Source organism: Dermacentor silvarum, chromosome 5 (genome assembly GCF_013339745.2).
Source record: "Dermacentor silvarum isolate Dsil-2018 chromosome 5, BIME_Dsil_1.4, whole genome shotgun sequence".
Lineage (NCBI taxonomy): Eukaryota > Metazoa > Arthropoda > Arachnida > Ixodida > Ixodidae > Dermacentor > Dermacentor silvarum.
In genome coordinates, this window is record NC_051158.1 from 63391743 (window position 1) to 63412641 (window position 20899).

General features: G+C 45.6%; 1 protein-coding gene across 1 annotated transcript in view; it reads right to left on the reverse strand.

Annotated features, from left to right (window-relative positions):
- Positions 1 to 3238: 3238 nt before the first annotated feature.
- Positions 3239 to 20899, reverse strand: part of LOC125945651 (uncharacterized) — a 47098-nt gene continuing 29437 nt past the window's right edge. Inside the window, exons 2-4 of the mRNA XM_049667859.1 lie at positions 10537 to 10610; positions 6549 to 6650; positions 3239 to 3468 (exon numbers count right to left, since the gene is read on the reverse strand). Coding sequence (XP_049523816.1) covers positions 3275 to 3468; positions 6549 to 6650; positions 10537 to 10610 — 370 coding nt within the window. The 3' untranslated portion in view covers positions 3239 to 3274. The remainder of the gene's footprint in view (positions 3469 to 6548; positions 6651 to 10536; positions 10611 to 20899) is intronic.

Here is a 20899-nt window from a genome sequence, read left to right on the forward strand (position 1 = left end):
GGCTAACACACTGCGCTGCCTTAAATTTCTCCACCGACTATCAGTAGTGCATCACATTTCCTTTCAATTCTACACCCTCGCCGCTAGCACACTCTCGCTCTTTACCTCACCTACCCGCCTTACCTTCTCTCCCCTCTAGAAGAACTCTACCTATATATACTGCGCCAAGGAGAGCACATGTCGCCTTGAAGAAGACAAGTCGACTTGTCGAAACGTTGGCTCCTGCCAACGTCTGACTGTGAATCTGCTTGTTTGATTTCTAAACATTTTTATAACAGGATTTCCTCGAAGAATACCCAATTCACTAAGCTTGGTAGGTGTAAGCCTCACTTATTTTCCCCTTTTTAACTTTAGGAATGTCGTTCATTCGGGGATCCTTCATCATCATCATCGTCAGCCTATATTTTATGTCCACTGCAGGACGAAGGCCTCTCCCTGCGATCTCCAATTACCCCTGTCTTGCGCTAGCGTACTCCAACTTGCGCCTGCAAATTTCCTAACTTCATCATCCCATTTGGTTTTCTGCCGACCTCAACTGTGCTTCCCTTCTCTTGGTATCCATTCTGTAACCATATTGGTGCACCGGTTATCCATCCTACGCATTACATGGTTTGCCCAGCTCCATTTCTTCCGCTTAATGCAACTATAATATCGGCTATCCTCGTTTGTTCTCTGATCCACACCGCTCTCTTCCTGTCTCTTAACGTTAGTCATAAGAATTTTCGTTCCATCGCTCTTTGTGCAGTCCTTAACTTGTTTTCGAGCTTCTTTGTTAACCTCCAAGTTTCCAATAGAATCATGACAATCCTGGCTGAAGTCAAGTGTTGCCCCATATGTTAGCACGGGCAGAATTCAATGATTGTACACTTTTCTTTTCTAAGACAGTGGTAAGCTCCCAGTCAGGATTTGGTAATGCCAGCCGTATGCACTCCAACCCAATTTTATTCTTCTGTAAATTTCTTTCTCGTGGTCAGGGTCCCCTGTGAGTAATTGACCTAGATAAACGTACTCCTTTACAGACTCTAGAGGCTGACTGGCGATCCTGAAATCTTGTTTCCTTGCCAGGCTATTGAACATTATCTTTGTCTTCTGCATATTCATCTTCAACCCAATTCTTACACTTTCTCGATTAAGGTCCTCAATCATTTGTTGTAATTCGTCTCCATTTTTGCTGAATAGTACAATGTCATCTGCAAACCGAAGGTTGCTGAGATATTCACCGTTGATCCTCACTCCTAAGCCTTCCCAGTCTAGGAGCTTGAATACTTTTAAGCATGCAGTGAATAGCATTGGAGAGATTGTGTCTCCTTGCCTGACCCCTTTCTTGATAGGTAACTCTCTACTTTTCTTGTGGAGAACCAAGGTAGCTGTGGAATCCTTGTAGATGTTTGCTAAGATATTCACGTATGCCTCCTGTACTCTTTGATTCCGCAATGCCTCTATGACTGCTGGTATCTTTTCAGTGCATACATCTTGCCTTGTCCTATGCCAAGCTTTCTTCTTACTGATTTAATGCTGCATCCATATTTTACGGCTTCCTCAATCTTTCCCACGTTATAATTTCGAATGTCCCTAACTTTTTGCTTGTTGGTTAGTTTTGACAGTTCAGCGAATTCTATTTGATCTCTTGAGTTGGACATTTTCATCTTCTGTCGTTTCTTTATTAGATACTTTGTTTCTTGGGAGAGCTTACCTACTGGTTGCCTTGGTGCCCTACCTCCTACTTCAATTGCTACTTCTGAAATCAACCTAGTTACGGTTTCATTCATTACCTCCATGTTGTCTTTATCTTCCTTTTCTAAAGCTGCATATTTGTTTGCAAGCACCAGCCGGAATTGGTCTGCTTTTACCCTTACTGCCTCTAGGTTGGCCTGTTTCCGCTTGACTAATTTCACTCTCTCTCTCTCTTCAAATTGAGAGAAATCCTAGACCTCACTAACCTATGGTCATTGCACTTAACCTTACCTAACACTTCTACATCCTGCACTATGCTTGGATCGGCAGAGAGTATGAAATCTATTTCATTCCTTGTTTCTCCATTAGGGCTTTTCCAGGTCCACTTCCTGTTGCTGCGCTTCCTGAAGAAGGTATTCATTATTCGGAGCCTGTTCCTTTCCGCGAATTCTACTAACATCTCTCCTCTTGCATTCCTAGAATCGATGCCGTAGTTGCCAATTGCTTGCTCACCAACCTGTTTTTTTCCCACTTTTGCATTGAAGTCGCCCATGACTAAAGTGTACTCAGTTTGCACCTTTCTCATTGCTAGTTCAACATCTTATAAAACTGTTCTATTTCTTCGTCAACGTGACTAGAGGTTGGGGCATAGGCTTGTACTACCTTCATTTTGTACCTACTATTCAGCTTTATTACGACGACTGCTACCCTCTCATTAATGCTGTAGAATTTATCAATGTTGCCCGCTATGTTGTTATGCACTAGAAATCCTACCCCGGATTCTTTCTTATCTAGAAGACCTCTGTAGCAGAGGATGTGGCCGTTAGTCAGCACTGTGTAAGCCTCACAAGTTCTTCTAACCTCACTAAGGCCAATAATATCCCAGGAAATGCCTGGAAATTCTTCAAATAGTCCTGCTAAGCTAGCCTCACTAGAGAGGGTGCGCGTGTTGAACGTTGGCAGGTTCAGTTTCCATTAGTGGCCTGTCTTGACCCAGAGATTCTTAGCACCCTCTGCCGCGTAGCAGGTCTGACTGCCGCATTGGTCAGGTGCTCCGCAGCCACTGGGAACTGAGGGCCATGAGTTAATTGTCGGAGTCATGAGGGCGGTAGTGGCCGAATACTGCACCAGGGAGGCCAATTCCTGTTCTGGTGAGGGAGTGACTTTGATGAAGCTTAGTGGGCCTTCCTAGTTTGGTTGCACCTGAACTAGTATAGCCCCACTAGCTCTCGGCGATATATTTTTTTATTTCTTGCCGGTTTCAGGCACCACTCCATGCCTGAAAATGTGGTGGACTGGAGTAGGATTCGAAATTACGACCTTCAGATTTGAAGCCGGGTATTCTACCTCTGCTCCACGCCACCACCATTCGGGGATCCTTACTCGGCTTTTATTCACAACCACTTTCCTCTACAATCACACGGAGTCCGACACATTCAGCATCATTTGTGCAAGCTGTTGGTTGAAACAGCATATGTCACGTGATGCCAGGACGAAGCGCCTATCCATAGTAAAGACACTAGTATTGCGTTCGTGCTATACGAAGCTGAGGGTACATTGACAATGCTATTTTATTTTCACCAATTTGTTGGACACGGCGCTAAAGTGTTTCTTCATCCTGCTTTGCTTTCTTGTTATGTCTCTCTTCGTCACGATCGTATTGCTGGCACGGACCGTCAGTTTCCGTCATATCGTACATGTCTTGAGTGCAAAGCAAGTCGAGTACCTCAAAGCACTCAGTACCATTGTTGACATGTTCTCCTGATAATCCCCATAGTAAACACTTTCGCTTTCCTGAAAGAAGCAGCAAATGACAATCAAACATTATAATACAAAAAAATGTGGTTGATCCCTCTTATATAGGAATCGGTATAGAACACGAAAGTGAAACGTGTCTTCACAGAAGTAGTGTAATGTTTATTGCACATTGATATATAATGTCTATTGGTGTTTTGTGGCTAAAGCGCCCTTAGGCGTTGATGCACCCACGCTGACGCCTGGTGGCACGTCTCGTCCATCACGACTACCAACGTCGATGACCATGAGCAACCCTCGTGCATATGGAAGCTGCACTACGCTGCACACGCTAGCACAACGCGAAAGACGAAGCACGTAACTGACACACTAATACAACGCGCAAGACAAAGCACGTAACTGAATCGTCACCGAGTCAAATCAGCGCGTACAGCGCGTCGTAATTGCAGCCTCCGCGATCAACTTCAGAAACATTTTCAGAGCTAATTGCGGAGGCCACGCTCCGCTGTGCTGAGTACGGTGAACGCCACTACCAACGCCACCTAGGTGGCGTTGGTAGTGCTTCTTGATGCCAGCGTCCCTTCGAATGCTGGCATCGAGGCGTCGTAGTGCTGAGACCACCGAAGCGTTCACTGTCGGTGCGCGTTAGTGTCATAATGCAGTACTTCACTTTTCTGCTCGTAGGCGGCGGCACCGCCCCGAGCAAGAGCGCGGGTACACGGAGGAGTGTTAGATATATAAGGCGCGTCTGTGTAGCTCTCTGCAAATGCGTTTGTGGCGCAATGGGTTAAACGCTCGGCGATCTATCGTCGCGGACCGAGAGGTCGTGGGTTCGATTTCGAAATTTTGCATGTTTGTGGAACTTTTTCTTCTGGTTTCTTTCTTTGTATTATGTTCTATGACGTATTTCCGTGACGGAAATACGTCAGTGAAGTCTTGGTGGACCCCGGCATAAAACACTTTCGTGTTAAAAAATCTGGAATGGCCGCGCAGAGAGGCAATCAGAGTAACTAAATGACTTTTCAGACGTTTATATGGGTGATCTCAGCAAACATCAGTTGAGGCCGCTCACATATTCAGAATACTGTTGTCTTCAACATGTGCACTTGATGAAAGCTGATTATATTCTGCACCTAGGGGAGGGGATAAAGATGGGGGGCGTTCTACTTCGGCGACGGCTTGGTAATTGCAATCGATGCGACGCCTTTCGGGGGAACTGCGACTTTTTCACTAGCCGTGCAATCTATGACGTAATCCGGAAGGGACACTTCTGTTGAGCGGTTTTTTTATAGTGGAGGCAACGTTGACCGAGTGCCTAGCGATGTGCATCCATTGATCGCAAAGATGACAGGTACTCGGGTACCTGAGCTTTTGTGTGAAATACGTCGACCACACTATTATGCTGCGTCTTCGAGTAATTACTTGGGCTCTATTGGTGGCACTGACTCTGAGCATGATGTTAAGTTCATGCGATTTAAATTTCGGGCAATGCCGATCCTCAAATGCAGCCCGGACAGGCATCAATTGTTCAGCATGAAATTATGTTTTCTTTCCATTCACGAATAGCGTACCTCTGGCATCAAATAAGACGTTGAACGAATGCTGCACTATCATGTACCTTTTTTTCAGTGTCTCTGAAGTATATGGCATCTGTTTTGTTCTGCTGGTGGAGAAGAGTGTAAAATTATGCTTAATATTTGGAGCTCGTGCCTGAACGAAGCAGTTTCAATTGGTCAAAAAAACGTCTTTAGTAGCTGATGGGCTATACGCGTTGAACTGTTGAAATATGTTATAGAATGTAGATAGTGGCCCTGTTTGGCTGATTATAGAATAAGCTTTTGTTTTTATGTTATCACTGTAACATTTTATACATTATTTCTTTTTCCCAGTGCAGGTTTTGTTCCAAAGTATGGATAACACATATTGCAATACCGCCCGGTGACTTGTATTTGAACACATATTTTTGGAAGTGAATTATTTTAAGGTTTCAAACGGTATTTGGAATCCGGTTGTAGTCATTAAAATATATCAAAAAGTTTAATACTGGTCTGACTTTATAAAAAGAGCCATTTTTTGCAAGATAGGATCATCATTAAAAATTCCGCATAATTTTCTATGGGGGTAACGCGACACACACTAATAGAGTCATCAGACTCATCAAGAACAGTTACCTGACTCCTTCAGCAGTGGCCATGTGACCCTTTATCTTGAGTCATTTGACTGATCTAGAAAAGTTAACAAGCTCCGTCAGCAGTAGTCTTGCAACTCTCTTGGGAGGGTCCAGGAGACTATTAGAAAAGAGTGTGCATGACTAAGGCGTGAGGAGTAAAGTAACCACCTTGTACAAATCACAGATAGTCTTGGGACTCTCTGGCGAAAGAGAGTTCGGTTGTCTCCCCCAAAGTGTTTCATATATGTGGCGAATCCAGACTCATCTAAAACAGTAAGGGATACACTTTTTTTATCTTAGTGTGCACAAAAATAATGTTTCATTCTTTGCGACGGCCTTTTCACATTGTGTGGATCACTTGCACACGTGGTTCATTATTTTTTCGCAATATAATTCATTATCATGAAGCGTGATATTGCTGATTCACTCTGTCAGAACACTTGCGATGTGTACTAATGACAGTTTGTTCACGGATTCGCAGCTAAAAGTGGTTTGTCTTAGCGTTTCATGGAACTCAACGAAAGCCTGTAACATATGCGAACTTTACTCAGGATGACAAATGTTTCAAATCAAAGTTGCGAATTGCAGTATCACAATATAGGAGCTACACAGGGACACGACGTAAACAAAATTCCCTGCAGCCTCCCTCCTGCACTCACGCAGGAATGACAACTGGGAGTCGAAGTTGTGGCCTCTCTAATTCAGTGTCTCAGAATAGCAACCACTCCCTCCACATCCCTCCTAAATGCAAAAGAATTTCCCGCCAAAACGCACAATGATATTCCACGCGCAAGAGACCTTAATGTAAAGTAAGTAGCGATATGTGGGTCACGCCGTCCACTGCACAGTCAGATGACACTCGTCCCGCTAGGTAATACATTTTCTGGGTGATTTGTGCTCTGTCAAAGATTCCCTACCACTGCGCTCATACGATGCGCAAAACTCTTACCATTACTTGCCTGGCCATATGAAACCAGTAGGCAATCCTGAGCAGCCTTCAACACAACGTAACTGTGAGGAAACTCTTTTGGTGCATCTTCCGTTGGCTCAACTAAAAAAGTACAGTGAAATATTTGTTAGAGTCAATAAGTGCCCAAAATTTATACAGAATAAAGCCATCTGTATAAATTCCTGTATAGTTGAAGTGCGTATATAAATGTTTTGTGCGGTCTGACCGACATACGATTCCACTTCCACAAAACCTCTAAAACAACGCACCATGTGTAAACGTGTAAGCTTCATTCAGTCCCCTGCGGTAAATATTCGGCACAGGTTTCAGTGCCTCATGCGAAGGATGAGCGACAAGGTTTGCTTTGTTTTGAGCCATTTTCTCTCGAATGGCACATGCGCAATAAAAGAACGTTACCCTAAATACAATGCTTAGGTTATACAAGGTACAGTTTTCACTGAGGTGTAAATGGCCGTCTCACTTCAACGTAGGGAGATACATGTTCTTGATGACTCTCTGAGGAACGCTTTTTGCTGCTGTAGGTCAATGTTTTTTTTTTTTTTTATTGTGACAGGCATCACATATATACAAATAATGTTGGCAATAATATCATATTTCTTCTCCCAAGCAGCATGACAATAATAATAGAGCGGGTGCTCTAATAGAATTACTGTGAGTTCGGCAAGTTTATATGCATTCATTGTAGCTAATCTGTGTTATTATTCTGCTCGTGTCATCGTCCTCTTCGAGCATTAGTAGAATATACTAATCGAATTTCCTACCACATACACCACAGCGTCTAATTATTCTTGAAACTTCGTACTTAAATGTCATTTGTTGCTGTACGCTCATCATAATGTGGTATATTTCCCAATTAGCACGAGGCTCGGCGAGCTTAGATAAATACCCGCCAATACTCTCAATACACGTTCTACCAATGAGAAGATAAGAAGAGGACAAAGAGTCAGACTTTTCAAATTGGCACACCTTTGTTAAAATAATGCTATTTTGCCCAGAGTAACACCACGTGTATGACACTATAATATAGTGAAGGATAAATGTGATGTACATCGAAGGAAATAATGCAAGAGCAAACAATATGTAACTTCGGTGGCCTATGTGATCCTACAATTTCACTGTCTATCCCATAGCAAATCGGATCTTCCCATTTGGTAAACCTCCATGCCTTTCCCCTTTCTTCTGTCTCTCTAACTTTCTATCCGGAATTCCGCGCAGTAGGTAGGTAGGTAAAAACTTTACTTTCGTCCGGCGCAGTACGCATAAAAAATTCTATCACAAGCTTTCTGACACCAATATGGTCACCTTAAAGATATTCCCTGCTGAACAAATTCCGTGTCCCATTTCATTTCACATTCCTAAAAGCGCCCTTGCAAGTTCTATATTGTGAAGCGCTTCAGCAGTAATGGCGTTTCATATTCAATTTTAGGCAGATCGCCGTGATGACCCCATGTAGCAGTTTACAGTTTGTAACGAAACAAAACGTTTTGTGGCTAAATCGAGCATGAAGTGAGGGCAGCGTGACGCAGAACCGTCCTGAAATTGTATGCCAAACACTCACGCAATGTAAATGAAGAGTGCACAGCGCATTGTAGAGGTGTAGAATTGTGCAGCCCTCATTCAATAAACGTATTCCCACGTGGCGCGGACAATCTTACAGACGGTTACGGGCCTCAACGTTGAAAGCCTCATTGGCAATTTGACCTTCAGGTACAATTGAATGGCGTACGATTTCAAACACTATCAACATCACTTGGGTTATTGCTTTCTCATTCCGCGAATGTTTTGCCACTTGCTCTACTCTATTAATGCGAAAGCATCAAATGACCCATGGAGCCCAAAATGCGGCGTCTGTAGCATCGAAACGGCACCTAAATTCCCATTGGTTCCGACGCCACCTCATGAGTGCCCCTCGATGGCGCAGAGGGGCTGAATGCGAACACCTACTGCCATGACAGCGCACCAAGTCTTGGGTGAGGAGAGAGGGCATAGCCGCGACGCCACGTCAGCAGCGTGCTTTGACGGACTGGATACGGCAATGCGACGCCGTGGGGCGAGATGGGCAGTCGTCGGACAGGCAGTGGCGTGACGCGCGCGAGCCGGTGCCGCTGCATCACTCTCGGAAGCCGGAGCGCAGTCCGTATATATCTCTCTCACCCTTACTGTGCTTAGCTACTGCGTACGCTTGCCCGCCTTGGCGGCCGCTGCAGCTTCCCCGCGTTCTCGCAGCATTCTCAATTTACGCCCTGTTAAATTTGGCGAAATTTGTTCAGTTGATGAAAATTCTGTTGACCTAATATCACACTACAAGAATATAACTGAATTGAGCGCTACTATTATTATCTAGGAAGTTCTTGAATATGTATTTTACGATTAGTTCGTTATGTGACGCACCACTTTTAATTTCTAGAGTTGACCTAAACAAAAAATTTCATATATATTCTGCATAGGTCAAGACAACTGAGAACGTCATTCCATTAGATTCAGTGGCCAACAAAACACCAATATCTTTGAATTTTAATAGCGAAGCTGTTGCAGGCCGAGGCTGTGCCGTCCGTCCGTCCGCCGTAGTCAGGCAGGTCATGTGACCAGGAGAGGATGAGAGCCGCGCCGGACGAGGGCAGGTCACGTGACCGGGAGAGGAGGAGAGGTGCGCTGGGGGAGGAGGCGACGAATGAGAGGCCGCGCTGGGTGCGAGGAGGAGAGGAGATGGGTATAAGAGATTGTGTTTCTGTGTGGCGCGCCCTTTCGGATAACGCGCAAAGCTGCTGCCGACGCCTTCCGCGTTTTCCCGCGTTTTCGTCTAACACGCGCGGTGTCCGTTACTGCAGCCGATGCCTAAGGCGGCGACTCGGCAGGTTTGGACCAGAGAACTGGCCCCTCGTCGAGTAACGGCGGAAGTCACCGCCTGTTCTCGCCTCGCAACGTTTCAATATAAGTTCGTGTTGTAGATTTGTCTTTACTTGTGTTTACGCACTTTCATCGCGTGCAACAGATGCCCATGCAACACTCGCAACACTCGGTGTAACTAACACAGCTTTGCTGTTCGACCATCTTCACGGAGTGGAAGGGCGGTGTATATATTTTTGTGAACGCGCGCGTAGAATCAAAATTTTTCATACCAACACTGCGCGTAACAATTGAAACTGCACACATGTTTGAAAAATATTTTTATTTGCTATTCATGAAGCAAGAAAATTAATTAAAAACGCCGGCCGATCCCACGCCCTGTGGGAATCGATGTTATGCGAAGCAGTGTGCGGTCAGCCTACCAAGTTAACGAAACCACCCTGAGAACACCAAGACGTAGGCAGCTCTTTCGTGCCCTTCACGACACGCATGTCATGAGTCCTCAGGAGTCCCTTTAGCTCCACCTAAGAGACCTTAGTGCGAAAGCCTTAGTCATACTCGTGACTATGGCTTCTACCACCATCCTTTACTGTTTCCCACACTTAATATCTACGTCCGAACCCGTTCAGGTGGTTTTTCAGTGTTAATCATTTTTCCCTGAGTCAGTCATTTTTGCCCAGTCATGCTCATGACTATGACTTCTACCAGCATCATGTAGTGTTTCCTTCACTTTGTACCCACGTCCGAACCCATTTCAGTGGTTTTTCAGTGTGAATCGTTTACGCTTTGTCATTGTCATGACCTACATGATACGCATGTCATGACCTATCACTTATGGTCGTCATGCACTCCTGTCATACTATACTAATTTTGGTACCTACTAAGTTAACGAAACGATCATGAGAGCACCAAGACGTAGGCGGCTGTTTCATGATCTACATGAGAAGCATGTCATAACATTTCACTTATGTTAGTCATATACTCTTGTCATAGTATGCCAATTTTGGTACATGCAAAGTTATAGAAACGACCATACGAGCAAAAAGTCGTAGCCAGCAAGATAGATAGATAGATAGATACTGTCAAAGTAGCAAATGTTCGCCAAATAATGTTTTCTTACTGTATCTTATAGCCTTGAGATCGACTCTCGTCACCCCATTCGCCTCCTTTACTTGGAAGTCAACCTTTATATCTCTGGAAATAAAATCAAGGGTTTTCAAGATAAACCACAGCTGCATGCAGTTCATTAGGTGTGGAAGCAACGCTTCATTCATGGGAATGCACTACTTGCAGATTTGCATATGAGGAAGTGGAAGATTGGACAATGCAACGTTGCATTTTATTTATTTGTTTTTATTGATATAATATTTTATTATATATTTAGGTTCTTCAAATAACTGAAATCGCCAAACAAGTTTCAAGAGGAGAGTGGTGTTAGTATCTACAAAGCGTTTCAAAATTCTGAAATACGAGGTGTCGTTATAGAGTTGTTAAAAAACGACAAGATAAAGAAAGCACTCATAAACACAACACACGGTAGAAATCACATGAGAATAAACAAGAATAGCACCTAGTAAAACGTACAATAAAATAATGAAAAAAATTGCAAACGTGTAACAGTTTGCAAGGTGTGTAGATCCATTGTACGAGTATGCGCAGCAAGTGTGCACTGCGGCAGCTGATGTACACGATTCACAAAGAACGAAAGAAATTCATGCAGCATTACCCCGAATAAAAAACTGAAAGAACATTTGGCGGAAAAGTGCGCCGTTGGTGACAAGTGATAGAAGGTTCTCGGTGGTTTTAGTCGTCATGAAGTAATGAGAGAAGGTTGTGTTACAACATGCGCGATTGTTCGATACTGCCGTCGATGCTCCGACATAAAAGATGACACTGCACACATAAAATACAATCGTTCAATGTTTTCATAGCGTTGCCGACGACAAAAAAGAAGTCAAATCCACTGCAGTCTCGCAACGGACGACACTGTGCCCACATGTGTGAGGCCACGATCCCCCATAGTAAGCGGCTGCTCTGGTGTCTGAGCCTGTCATGCGTTCGGCCCATTCCACGTACGGGAATGGTGCGACTGCATTCCTCACCTCTGCCTCGCTGAAACATCGTATTTCTCTTTTTTTATGTTCGCATACAATGGTGGGCTTCCGTGGGTATCGGTGGCGGCAATGATCTACGTAGCCTTTCTGTGATGTCAAATCTTGACGCTTGAAATAATTTTTCGGGACCGGAGTTTGTCTGAACGGTAACCGACGGCTGCCTAGGACTATCCGTTCCTTTGGGCCCTGACTCTATAGACTGCTCTGATATACATCCGTTTACCTAACGCGAGTATTACACCTCCCGCCAAGTATCCGCTGAAATCAGCTAGTCTGTGTCAGCGAGTTTATTCGACAGAGCGTAAACTATCGGCGCGCTGTGTTCTGCACCACACGCAGACAATGGCAGAACAGCCAATTTTGCCGTCATTTTGCCGCCTAACACCGAAGCTCGCTCTACCATACGCTAAGGCATAGCTTGCCCAGCCAACACCACATTCTCCTAGAGAACCATGACATCCGCTCCCGTATTGGCAATGACTTCAACCACAAGGTATAGCACGCTGACTTCTACCTTTATAACTTGCGACTGGAAAAAAATTTTTCCCATCGAAAGGAGGAGGGTAGGCGCTGGCGCGCTCGGTTGACCTTCTCTGGCAGTTCCTACCAACGTTAATAGAACCAACTCTGTTTCACAGCTCCGCTGAAAACATGGGCCCCGCGGCGTTCCCGAGAACTAATGGCGCTGCGATCGAGTTGCGCTGTTGGATTGTAAAGAGGAATTGTTGGATTGGAAAGAGGAAACCACGTAAGTGGTGGAACAAGGAAATTAAACAAGCTATAGAAGAGCGTAAAGAGGCATCTAGGGTTCATCGAGAAGCCAAAAAGTTGGGATTACAAGAAGAGGTGCTCCTTAGATGGAATACATACAGAGAAAAGAAAAGGGTTGCGAGTGAGCTCGTGCAAGAGAAAATTAAATGCGCAAGTGAACGTTGGGTGCATAACATTCACAAAAGAGACAAAGGCGCCCCAAAAAGATTCTGGAACCATATAAAAGCACTCGGAGCTCCAACTAGAAACTCGCAAACGGCTATAAGGGATGAAGACGGTAACATCTATGAAGGCGATGATGCGCTGCAGTACATCACAGACGTTATCAGCATAACTTCGGTACGAGAAAAAGTGTAGTTCAGACAACAGATCCAGCAACAACAGAGAGGCTTGAGAGATCAAAATTCAGCATAGAAAGCATCTATTGGAAAAAGGCAGCAGAAAATGTCCCTAACAACACGGCAACAGGACCCGATGAAATCCCAATACAGCTAATCAAAAACCTCGGTCCAAAAAGCAAGGCACTGCTGACTAATGCCATAGAGCAAGTGATTAGAACAAAGAATATTCCCGTTGGATGGCGTGAAAGCAAGATGAATCTCATCTACAAAGGCAAAGGAGATAAGGATAAGACGAGCTCGTACAGGCCAGTTACAGTAACGTCGGTGATATATAGAATGGCAATGCAAGCCATAAAATTAGAACTGTCGAAGTGGGTGGAGGAAAACGGTGTATTGGGGGAACTACAGAATGGGTTCAGGCCAGGCAGACGCTTAGAAGACAATATGTTTGTACTAACTCAGTGCATAGAGATTTCAGTAGCTCAGAAAAGACCTTTATGGGTAGCATTTCTAGATATTAAAGGAGCTTATGACAACGTAGACAGGGAATTGTTGTGGGATATTCTTCAATACGAAGGCATAGATGACGATTTCGTGGAGCTGCTGAGGGAGATATATCGAGACAACCAAGTACAAGTGGCATGGGAAGGCCGAAAAGGAAATGAAATGGTGGGAATTCACCAAGGATTGAAGCAAGGATGCCCTCTGTCACCATTGTTGTTCACGCTTTACGTCAAGGGCATAGAAAGACGACTGGAAAACAGCGAATTAGGTTTTGATTTATCCTACATGCGTAATGGACAAATGGTGCAACAGAAGGTCCCTGGATTGATGTACGCAGACGACATTGTGCTACTAGCGGACAATAAAAAAGATTTACAGATACTTGCGAATATCTGTGGGAACGCAGCGACAAATCTAGGCCTTAAGTTTAGCACAGAGAAATCAGGGATTATGATCTTTAATGACCACACGAGTAACTTCGTGGTGTCAATTCAACAGCAAGTAATACCCATAGTGAAGCAATATAAGTACCTCGGCGTACACATAAACGAAGGAAAGAATTACTCAAGCAACCACCAAGATAATCTGAAAATAAAGGGGAAGCGGAATGCAGCATTAATGAAACACAGAGCACTGTGGGGCCACAATAAGTATGAGGTGGTGCGTGGAATCTGGAAAGGAGTAATGGTGCCAGCGCTAACATTCGCAAATGCCATTATATGCTTAAAATTGGATATATTGGCGGGTTTGGAAGTTAACCAAAGATCAGTAGGCCGGTTGGCTTTGGGAGCACACGGTAATACGACAAATGAGGCAGTGCATGGAGACAAGGGTTGGGCCTCTTTTGAAGTCAGAGAAGCACAAAGCAAGATTAGTTTTGAAGAAAGGCTCAGGAACATGGATGAAAATAAATGGGCGGCTAAAGTGCACAAGTATCTCTACATGAAAAGCGTGGACACAGAATGGAGGAAGAGGTCAAGGAAGTTGGCAACCAAGTACAGGATAATCGAAACTGTAAATAGACAACCAGGGGTCATCACAAAGAAAGTGAGAGAAATAGAGACCGTGAATTGGATGCAAAGAATGGAAACGAAAAGGACAATGGAGATTTACAAGAATGAGAAGAAAGAAATTAGAAGGGAAAATCTGTACGATAACACAAAGGGCAGTGCCTTGCTATTTGAGGCTCGAGCCGGTTGCCTAAGGACGAAAACATATCGGAACAAATATTCGGAACTAGATGAGACATGTGTATGCTGCAGTAAAGATCCAGAGACCACTCAGCACATCCTAATGGAATGCGACGGGATCCACCCAGCGAGAACCGTAGGTAACGTGCAACTCCCAGAAGCGCTTGGCTTTAAAGTGGAAGGAAACATAAACAGATCAGCCGTAGAGATCAGCAAGAGACGATTAGAGTACTGGTGGAAAAAAAGGAGGGAAAAGATGGATACGACCTGATCTCTTAAAATCATAGGCAGCGGTACAAGCAAAATTTTTGAAAAGGGTATCCAAAAATGCTAGATAAAGAACATGTGTAGTATACCTGATTAAATCAAGCAGGCTAGGTGACTATTTGTCGCCACCCCGTTTCAAAGGGGATGCCAATAAATCATCATCATCATCATCAGCTACCGGCAGCGCTTCCGGTTGCGCACTTTCTTCGCTGCGGGTGCGTCCCGTGTGGTTTTGTTGCTGCGCATTTGTTGCGACCTGCAGAAGCTCGTTCGAAGCTTTGAGTGTTAGGAGCTCGCGCTGGTCTGCGGAGGTGTGCAGGCTGGTTTTTGTCGAGCATGTGATAAGCTGACGTGTTTTGCACCGGGTTGATCAAGCCACTACAAGTCGACAGCTAAGCGCTACATTTAATGCGTAAAAATTCTTTGGCGAGTACCACATGTACGTCACGCGAAAAGTGTAATGCCTTGCATCTGCACACAAATGCGTAATTGGCGAACTTGAAAGGTTTAATCATTATAATAATATTTAATATATTAAGCGTTACAAGAGATAAGGAACAATTAGAAAGATTGATCATCGGGAATACTCATAGGGACGCATATGGCTCCGTAGAGAATGCATGGGGAAGCTTATAGTAGGGGTGGGCCAAATGAAATTTGGGGGTCGGCCCGCGCGCAATACGACTGTCACTTTCTACAAGGAAATTTTTAGTTTACACAGGGTGTGCCAACTATCCTGCGCCAAGGTTTAAAAATATGCAATTCCACTTAGCTGGACACAACCAAGGTAATGCTGTTTCTCGTCGCTTGGAGATGCTCGGATTATTTTTTGCGTTCCGCCTAATTACATAATTAGCCTTATTATTTATACAACTTCTCAAGTTTAATTCGACTAAACGTGTAAATCAGAAAATTGTCGAGAAACATGAAAAACTCGCAATACACGAGAGTGGCGATATCGGCTTGTTGGTCTGTCATCATGCAATGGTATTTGGAAGCGCAAAAAAACACGGACACGAGAAGAAACGAAGACAAGCGCTTGTCTTCGTCTCTTCTCGTGTCCGTGTTTTCTGCGCTTCGAAATAACATTCCTTATGCACATTTATGTTACTCAATACGTGCTACATAAAAGTACTTTTTCCGAGCGTAAAAGAAGCCCACTAATTTACGCAAAGAGCCTCGAGCGGCCAGTCGCGCGGCAATTTTGCGTGTATTCTCGGGCGTCTTTGCGCTCGGCAAAACACTTTATGTAGCCGCGCGTATTGAGCAGCAGAAAGATGTATCAGGGCTTTTTTCATGTTGCTCTACAATCTTCTCATTGACACTTTTTATCTAAATATACTATTTCAGAAGTTGAATAATTAATTGAGATTATTTATGTACTTAGGCGGAATGTAAAAAATAATCTTAGTATCTCCAAATCTCCAAGCGACGGTAAACAACATTACTCTGGTTCTTTCCAGCTACGTGGCATTTGCATATGTTTGCATATTGGTACAAGATAGTTGGGACACCCTGTATAGGATGTAAGGGAACTCTCCATTTGCAGATGGCCAAATAAACAATAATTTTTAAGGCTTTTTTATGCTATCCGGTAGTTTTCTCTTTTTTTCTGCTTCCCTCATTAGGTATCCTATTTTTACCCCGCTCTCGCATTAGCGATTATGAACTGCCTAATCTGGCGGGCACATCCAGTCACAACTGATGTCGGAGTAGCTTCGCAGTATAGCATATAGCCGTTCAAATTGGAGCGTACACGTCGCCCTTAGGACTAGTACTGCGCTTGCGAAGCTGTCACTCATAGTAAAAACCATGAACTTTAAGTACGAAAGCAGTATGTGGTGAAACGACGACAACGACGACATTGACTACATGTGCGGCGCGTCGCGGAAAGAAGAGAGAGAGCACGAGGTGGCGCGGCGGAGAAAAAAAAAAGAAGAGGTAGAAGGCACGAGCGCAGCAGAGGCGTTGGAGACGGCGTTCGAAGAGCCAGGGTTCGAGAGGGTTGCTCGGGTGAACCGCTGGGCAACCTCCTGACCAGTTGCGTTCCTGCGGATGTCGGTGACCTGTGCGGCGACTGCCTGCCCGCGAGACTGTTCCCGGCTAGTACTGTTCCTGGTCGTCTGATCGCATGCCGATCCTCAACGTTCGAGCCGCCGCCACCTCTAACCCAGCATCGCGGCAAGTCGACCCACTACGTCTTGCTCAGCGACCAAGTCGTCCCACCACGGTCTCCTTCTACTGAAGACGACGAGGACGTGAGCAAGAACCTTGTAGCGTAGGGACGTAGCATGCACGGGTTATATGTACTTTAGTCACTGTGTGGTGTGTGCGTCGTGCTGTTTGTATAGTGTTTTACAGAGTGCTTAGTTCTAATATATGTTATCTTCAAACCTAAACGTCTACGGCTCCATCCTTCACCGCACCGCACGTCAACAAACGTGACGGTCCGCAATCATCTCACTACATTTCTGGCGTCCGCGACAGGACAAAACTCTCTTTAACACCTTTTGAGAGTCTCACTTTGTTTATGTGCGGTGGTTGAAGATGGATGCCGAAAAGCTGATAGGTCTTGGTAAAGAGTTAGGACTGTCAGGAAAGGCACTCCAGCAGTGGATAGAGAAGGAGCGCGAGAGAGAAAGCGAGAGATATACGCTACAGCGTGAAGCTGCTAAGGAGGATCACGACAGAGAGTTAGAGCGGCAAGCCGGAGAACGCCAGTTACTTGAGCTAAGGCTACGCGTGCAAGAGTCGCAACAACCTAGTCAAGCAGGCACAGCTGAACCAAACGAACGCAGCGCGAGCAGTCAAGGTTTTCGGAGTCCGCACAAGCTAATTCCAGCTTTTAATGAATCCCGGGATGAACTCGACGCTTATATTCAAAGGTTCGAGCGAGTAGCCACTGACCAAGGATGGCCTCGTGACAGGTGGGGTCTATCCCTGAGTTTGTGCCTAACAGGGGAGGCTCTCACTGTTGTTGGACGCATGTCTGCGGAAGATGCGACTGACTTTGCAAAGCTGAAGTCAACATTACTTCAGAGGTTCCGGTTTACCGAAGAGGGTTACCGAATCAAGTTCCGAGAGGCCACACCCGAAAATGGCGAAACAGGACGCCAATTTGCAGGCAGACTGCTTGGTTATTTTGACCCTTGGCAAGAACTGTCCAAAACCGAAAGGACATATGACGCCTTGAGAGACAGGATCGTCTCGGAACAATTTTTGCGTCGGTGCGACCAGAAGCTCACGGTATTTTTGAAGGAACGAGGCTGTAAAGATTTGAGCAATTTGGCCGCAACAGCAGATCATTATCTCGAAGCCCAAGGCCTGACACACCTGGCGAGAGGCAGAGAAGAGAACGCGTATGTGAAGAGCGGGACGGTGCCAAAAGAGCCAACGAGCGCTCAAGGAAAGCCCCATTGCTTCATATGCAATAAACGAGGCCATAAGCCGTCTGATTGCTGGTCTGGAGCCACAGGGAGTAGGCCCGTGAACAATGTGAAAGGGAAGAAGCCACAGAGCTTTCCCAAGAACACGAAGGACCGCAACGAGGCTTTGTGTTCCAGTTATGAACGTGGCCAAACAACGCAAGAAAGCACCCTGCGCGAACAGTGCCAAATTTCAACAGACATTGAAGACACCCGATGTGACAAGATTGGGTCGGGTGCGGAAAGCCACGTCGGCCCGATACGTCGGACAGCACGAATGCCGACAGCGCAAGGTTATCTGGAAGGTCAGCCTGTGACCGTTCTCAGAGATTCAGGCTGCGACACTGTCATTGTAAAACGCGCACTTGTTCCAGCCGAGAAACTTAGTGGGAAAACGCGGACTGTTTATTTATTAGACAGTTCCGCTCAGCACCTTCCAGAAGCGGAAGTTGATATCGACTGTCCGTTCTACAAGGGCACGGTACTTGTCATATGCATGGAACGGCCGCTGTATGACGTTGTGTTGGGCAATATCAACGGCGTCTGCCCCTCTCTCGAGTTGCCTGGAAGCGAAGCCGCGCTAAAGCCTGAAAAACGTACTGATGGCTGTCTACATTGCAAGGACAACACCGAACCTGTTTGCGATGATGATGTGGCTGCTGTATCACGATCCGGTGGCAAAGAATCACCAAAGCTGCCAGTAGTCATGCCAAGCCCGTTGGACGTTGGTCCCGAAAGATTCGCAAAAATGCAAAAAGACGACCGAAGCCTCAGTGGTTGCTTCGCGGACGTTGGCAAGACTAAAACGACACGATCAACCACTGCCATATTCGTCATCATCAATGACCTTCTCTACCGGCGGTACAAGTCTGCGACACAGAGAGAAGTGGAACAGCTGGTTGTTCCGAAGGACCTTCGAGCATCCGTCCTGAAGATCGCACACGAAGGCATACTGTCCGGTCACCAAGGAACAAAGAGGACGGCGGATAGGGTTTCGGAAGAATTCTACTGGCCTGGTGTGCAAGCAGAAGTCATGCGGTTTGTGAAGTCCTGCGACATTTGTCAGAGGACCGTCCCAAAACATCTTGTAGGACGTGTGCCTCTGAGAAACGCGCCAATAATCAATACGCCTTTCCAGCGTGTCGCTATCGATATCATTGGACCCCTGTCACCCATATCGGCCAGTGGTAATCGATATGTCCTAACTATGGTGGACTTTGCAACCCGTTATCCAGACGCGGTTGCGTTGCCAAGCATCACCGCTGAAAGAATTGCCGAGTCATTGCTTGAAATGTTTTCCAGGGTCGGAATTCCACGAGAAATAGTAACCGACCGAGGTACACAATTCACCTCGCAGCTCATGAAAGAGTTAAGCCGTCTGCTGTCTTTTAAACAGCTACCAACCACGCCTTACCATCCAATGGCGAATGGTCTAGTGGAGCGCTTTAACGGAACGTTAAAGCAAATGATCCGAAAGATGTGCCAAGAAAGCCTGAAAGATTGGGACCGATACTTAGCCCCACTGTTATTTGCCTACAGGGAAGTCCCGCAGGCAAGCTTGGGTTTCTCGCCCTTTGATCTGCTCTATGGACGCTACGTACGAGGACCAATGGCAATCCTCAAGGAGCTGTGGTCGGGAAGCCAACTGCATGACGAGACAAAAACAACGTACGGCTACGTTGTGGAGCTGCAAGAACGATTACACCGAACGTGCGAACTTGCCCATGAGGCACTTCGAAGGTCAAAGGCGACCCAGAAGGAATATTATGACCGGAAGGCGAAGGTTCGACACCTTGCCGTGGGAGACAAAGTATTACTTCTGCTCCCATCCGACAACAATAAACTAATACTGACCTGGAAGGGACCATTTACTATTATTGACAAGAGAAGCGACATCGACTTTGTCGTAGACTTAGGCACACGAGAAGGTACCTTCCACATCAATCTCCTTAAAAAGTACGAGGAGCGGGAGTCGTTGCCGCCGACAAAACACCAGGCTGCTGCCGCGGTCAACACTCGCGAAGGTGTTGAAAATAGCGACCTTCCATTTCTTGTACTCAAGCAGAAAGAAACGTACGAGAACGTAAAGATTGCCACAGACTTACCAGTAGAGCAAGGCGACCAAGCAAAGGATACGATGCGTGCATTCCAAGACATATTCTCGGATGTTCCTGGCAAAACGCATCTTGTAGAATGCCAACTAAGACTGACCACGGAAGCGCCAGTGCACGTACGCCAATATCCGGTACCTTTTGCAGTTGAAAAGGCCATCGAAGAGGAAATACAGGAAATGCTGAAGCAAGGCATCATTGAACCTTCGCACTCACCATACCAGTCGCCGGTGGTGGTAGTTAAGAAGAAAGACAGTAGCATGCGTCTCTGCATCGATTTCAGACAACTAAATCGAGTGCTCATTACGGACAATGAACCAATTCCACGGGTTGACATGATGTTCGCCAAGCTAGGAAAGTGTCGCTACTTTTCGAAGTTCGATTTCACGAAGGGGTATTGGCAGGTACCAATGCAACCAGAGAGCAAACAGATGACCGCCTTCCAGTTAGCATCAGGCCTGTACCAGTTTCGATTCACGCCATTCGGCATCAAGACCGCGCCAGCTGTATTCACACGGCTGATGAGGAAGGTAGTACACGACATACCCAATATTTATCACTATTTTGACGACGTTCTGATTGCCACAGAAACATGGGAGCAACATATTGATACTCTCCGACGTTTTTTCCAACAAGTGAAGAACACTGGCCTGACCATCAAACCCTCAAAAAGTGAAGTTGGATTCACTTCTGTGAAGTTTCTAGGACATATTGTAGGCCATGGTGCCTTACGTCCACAGACGGAGACACTCGAGAAAAT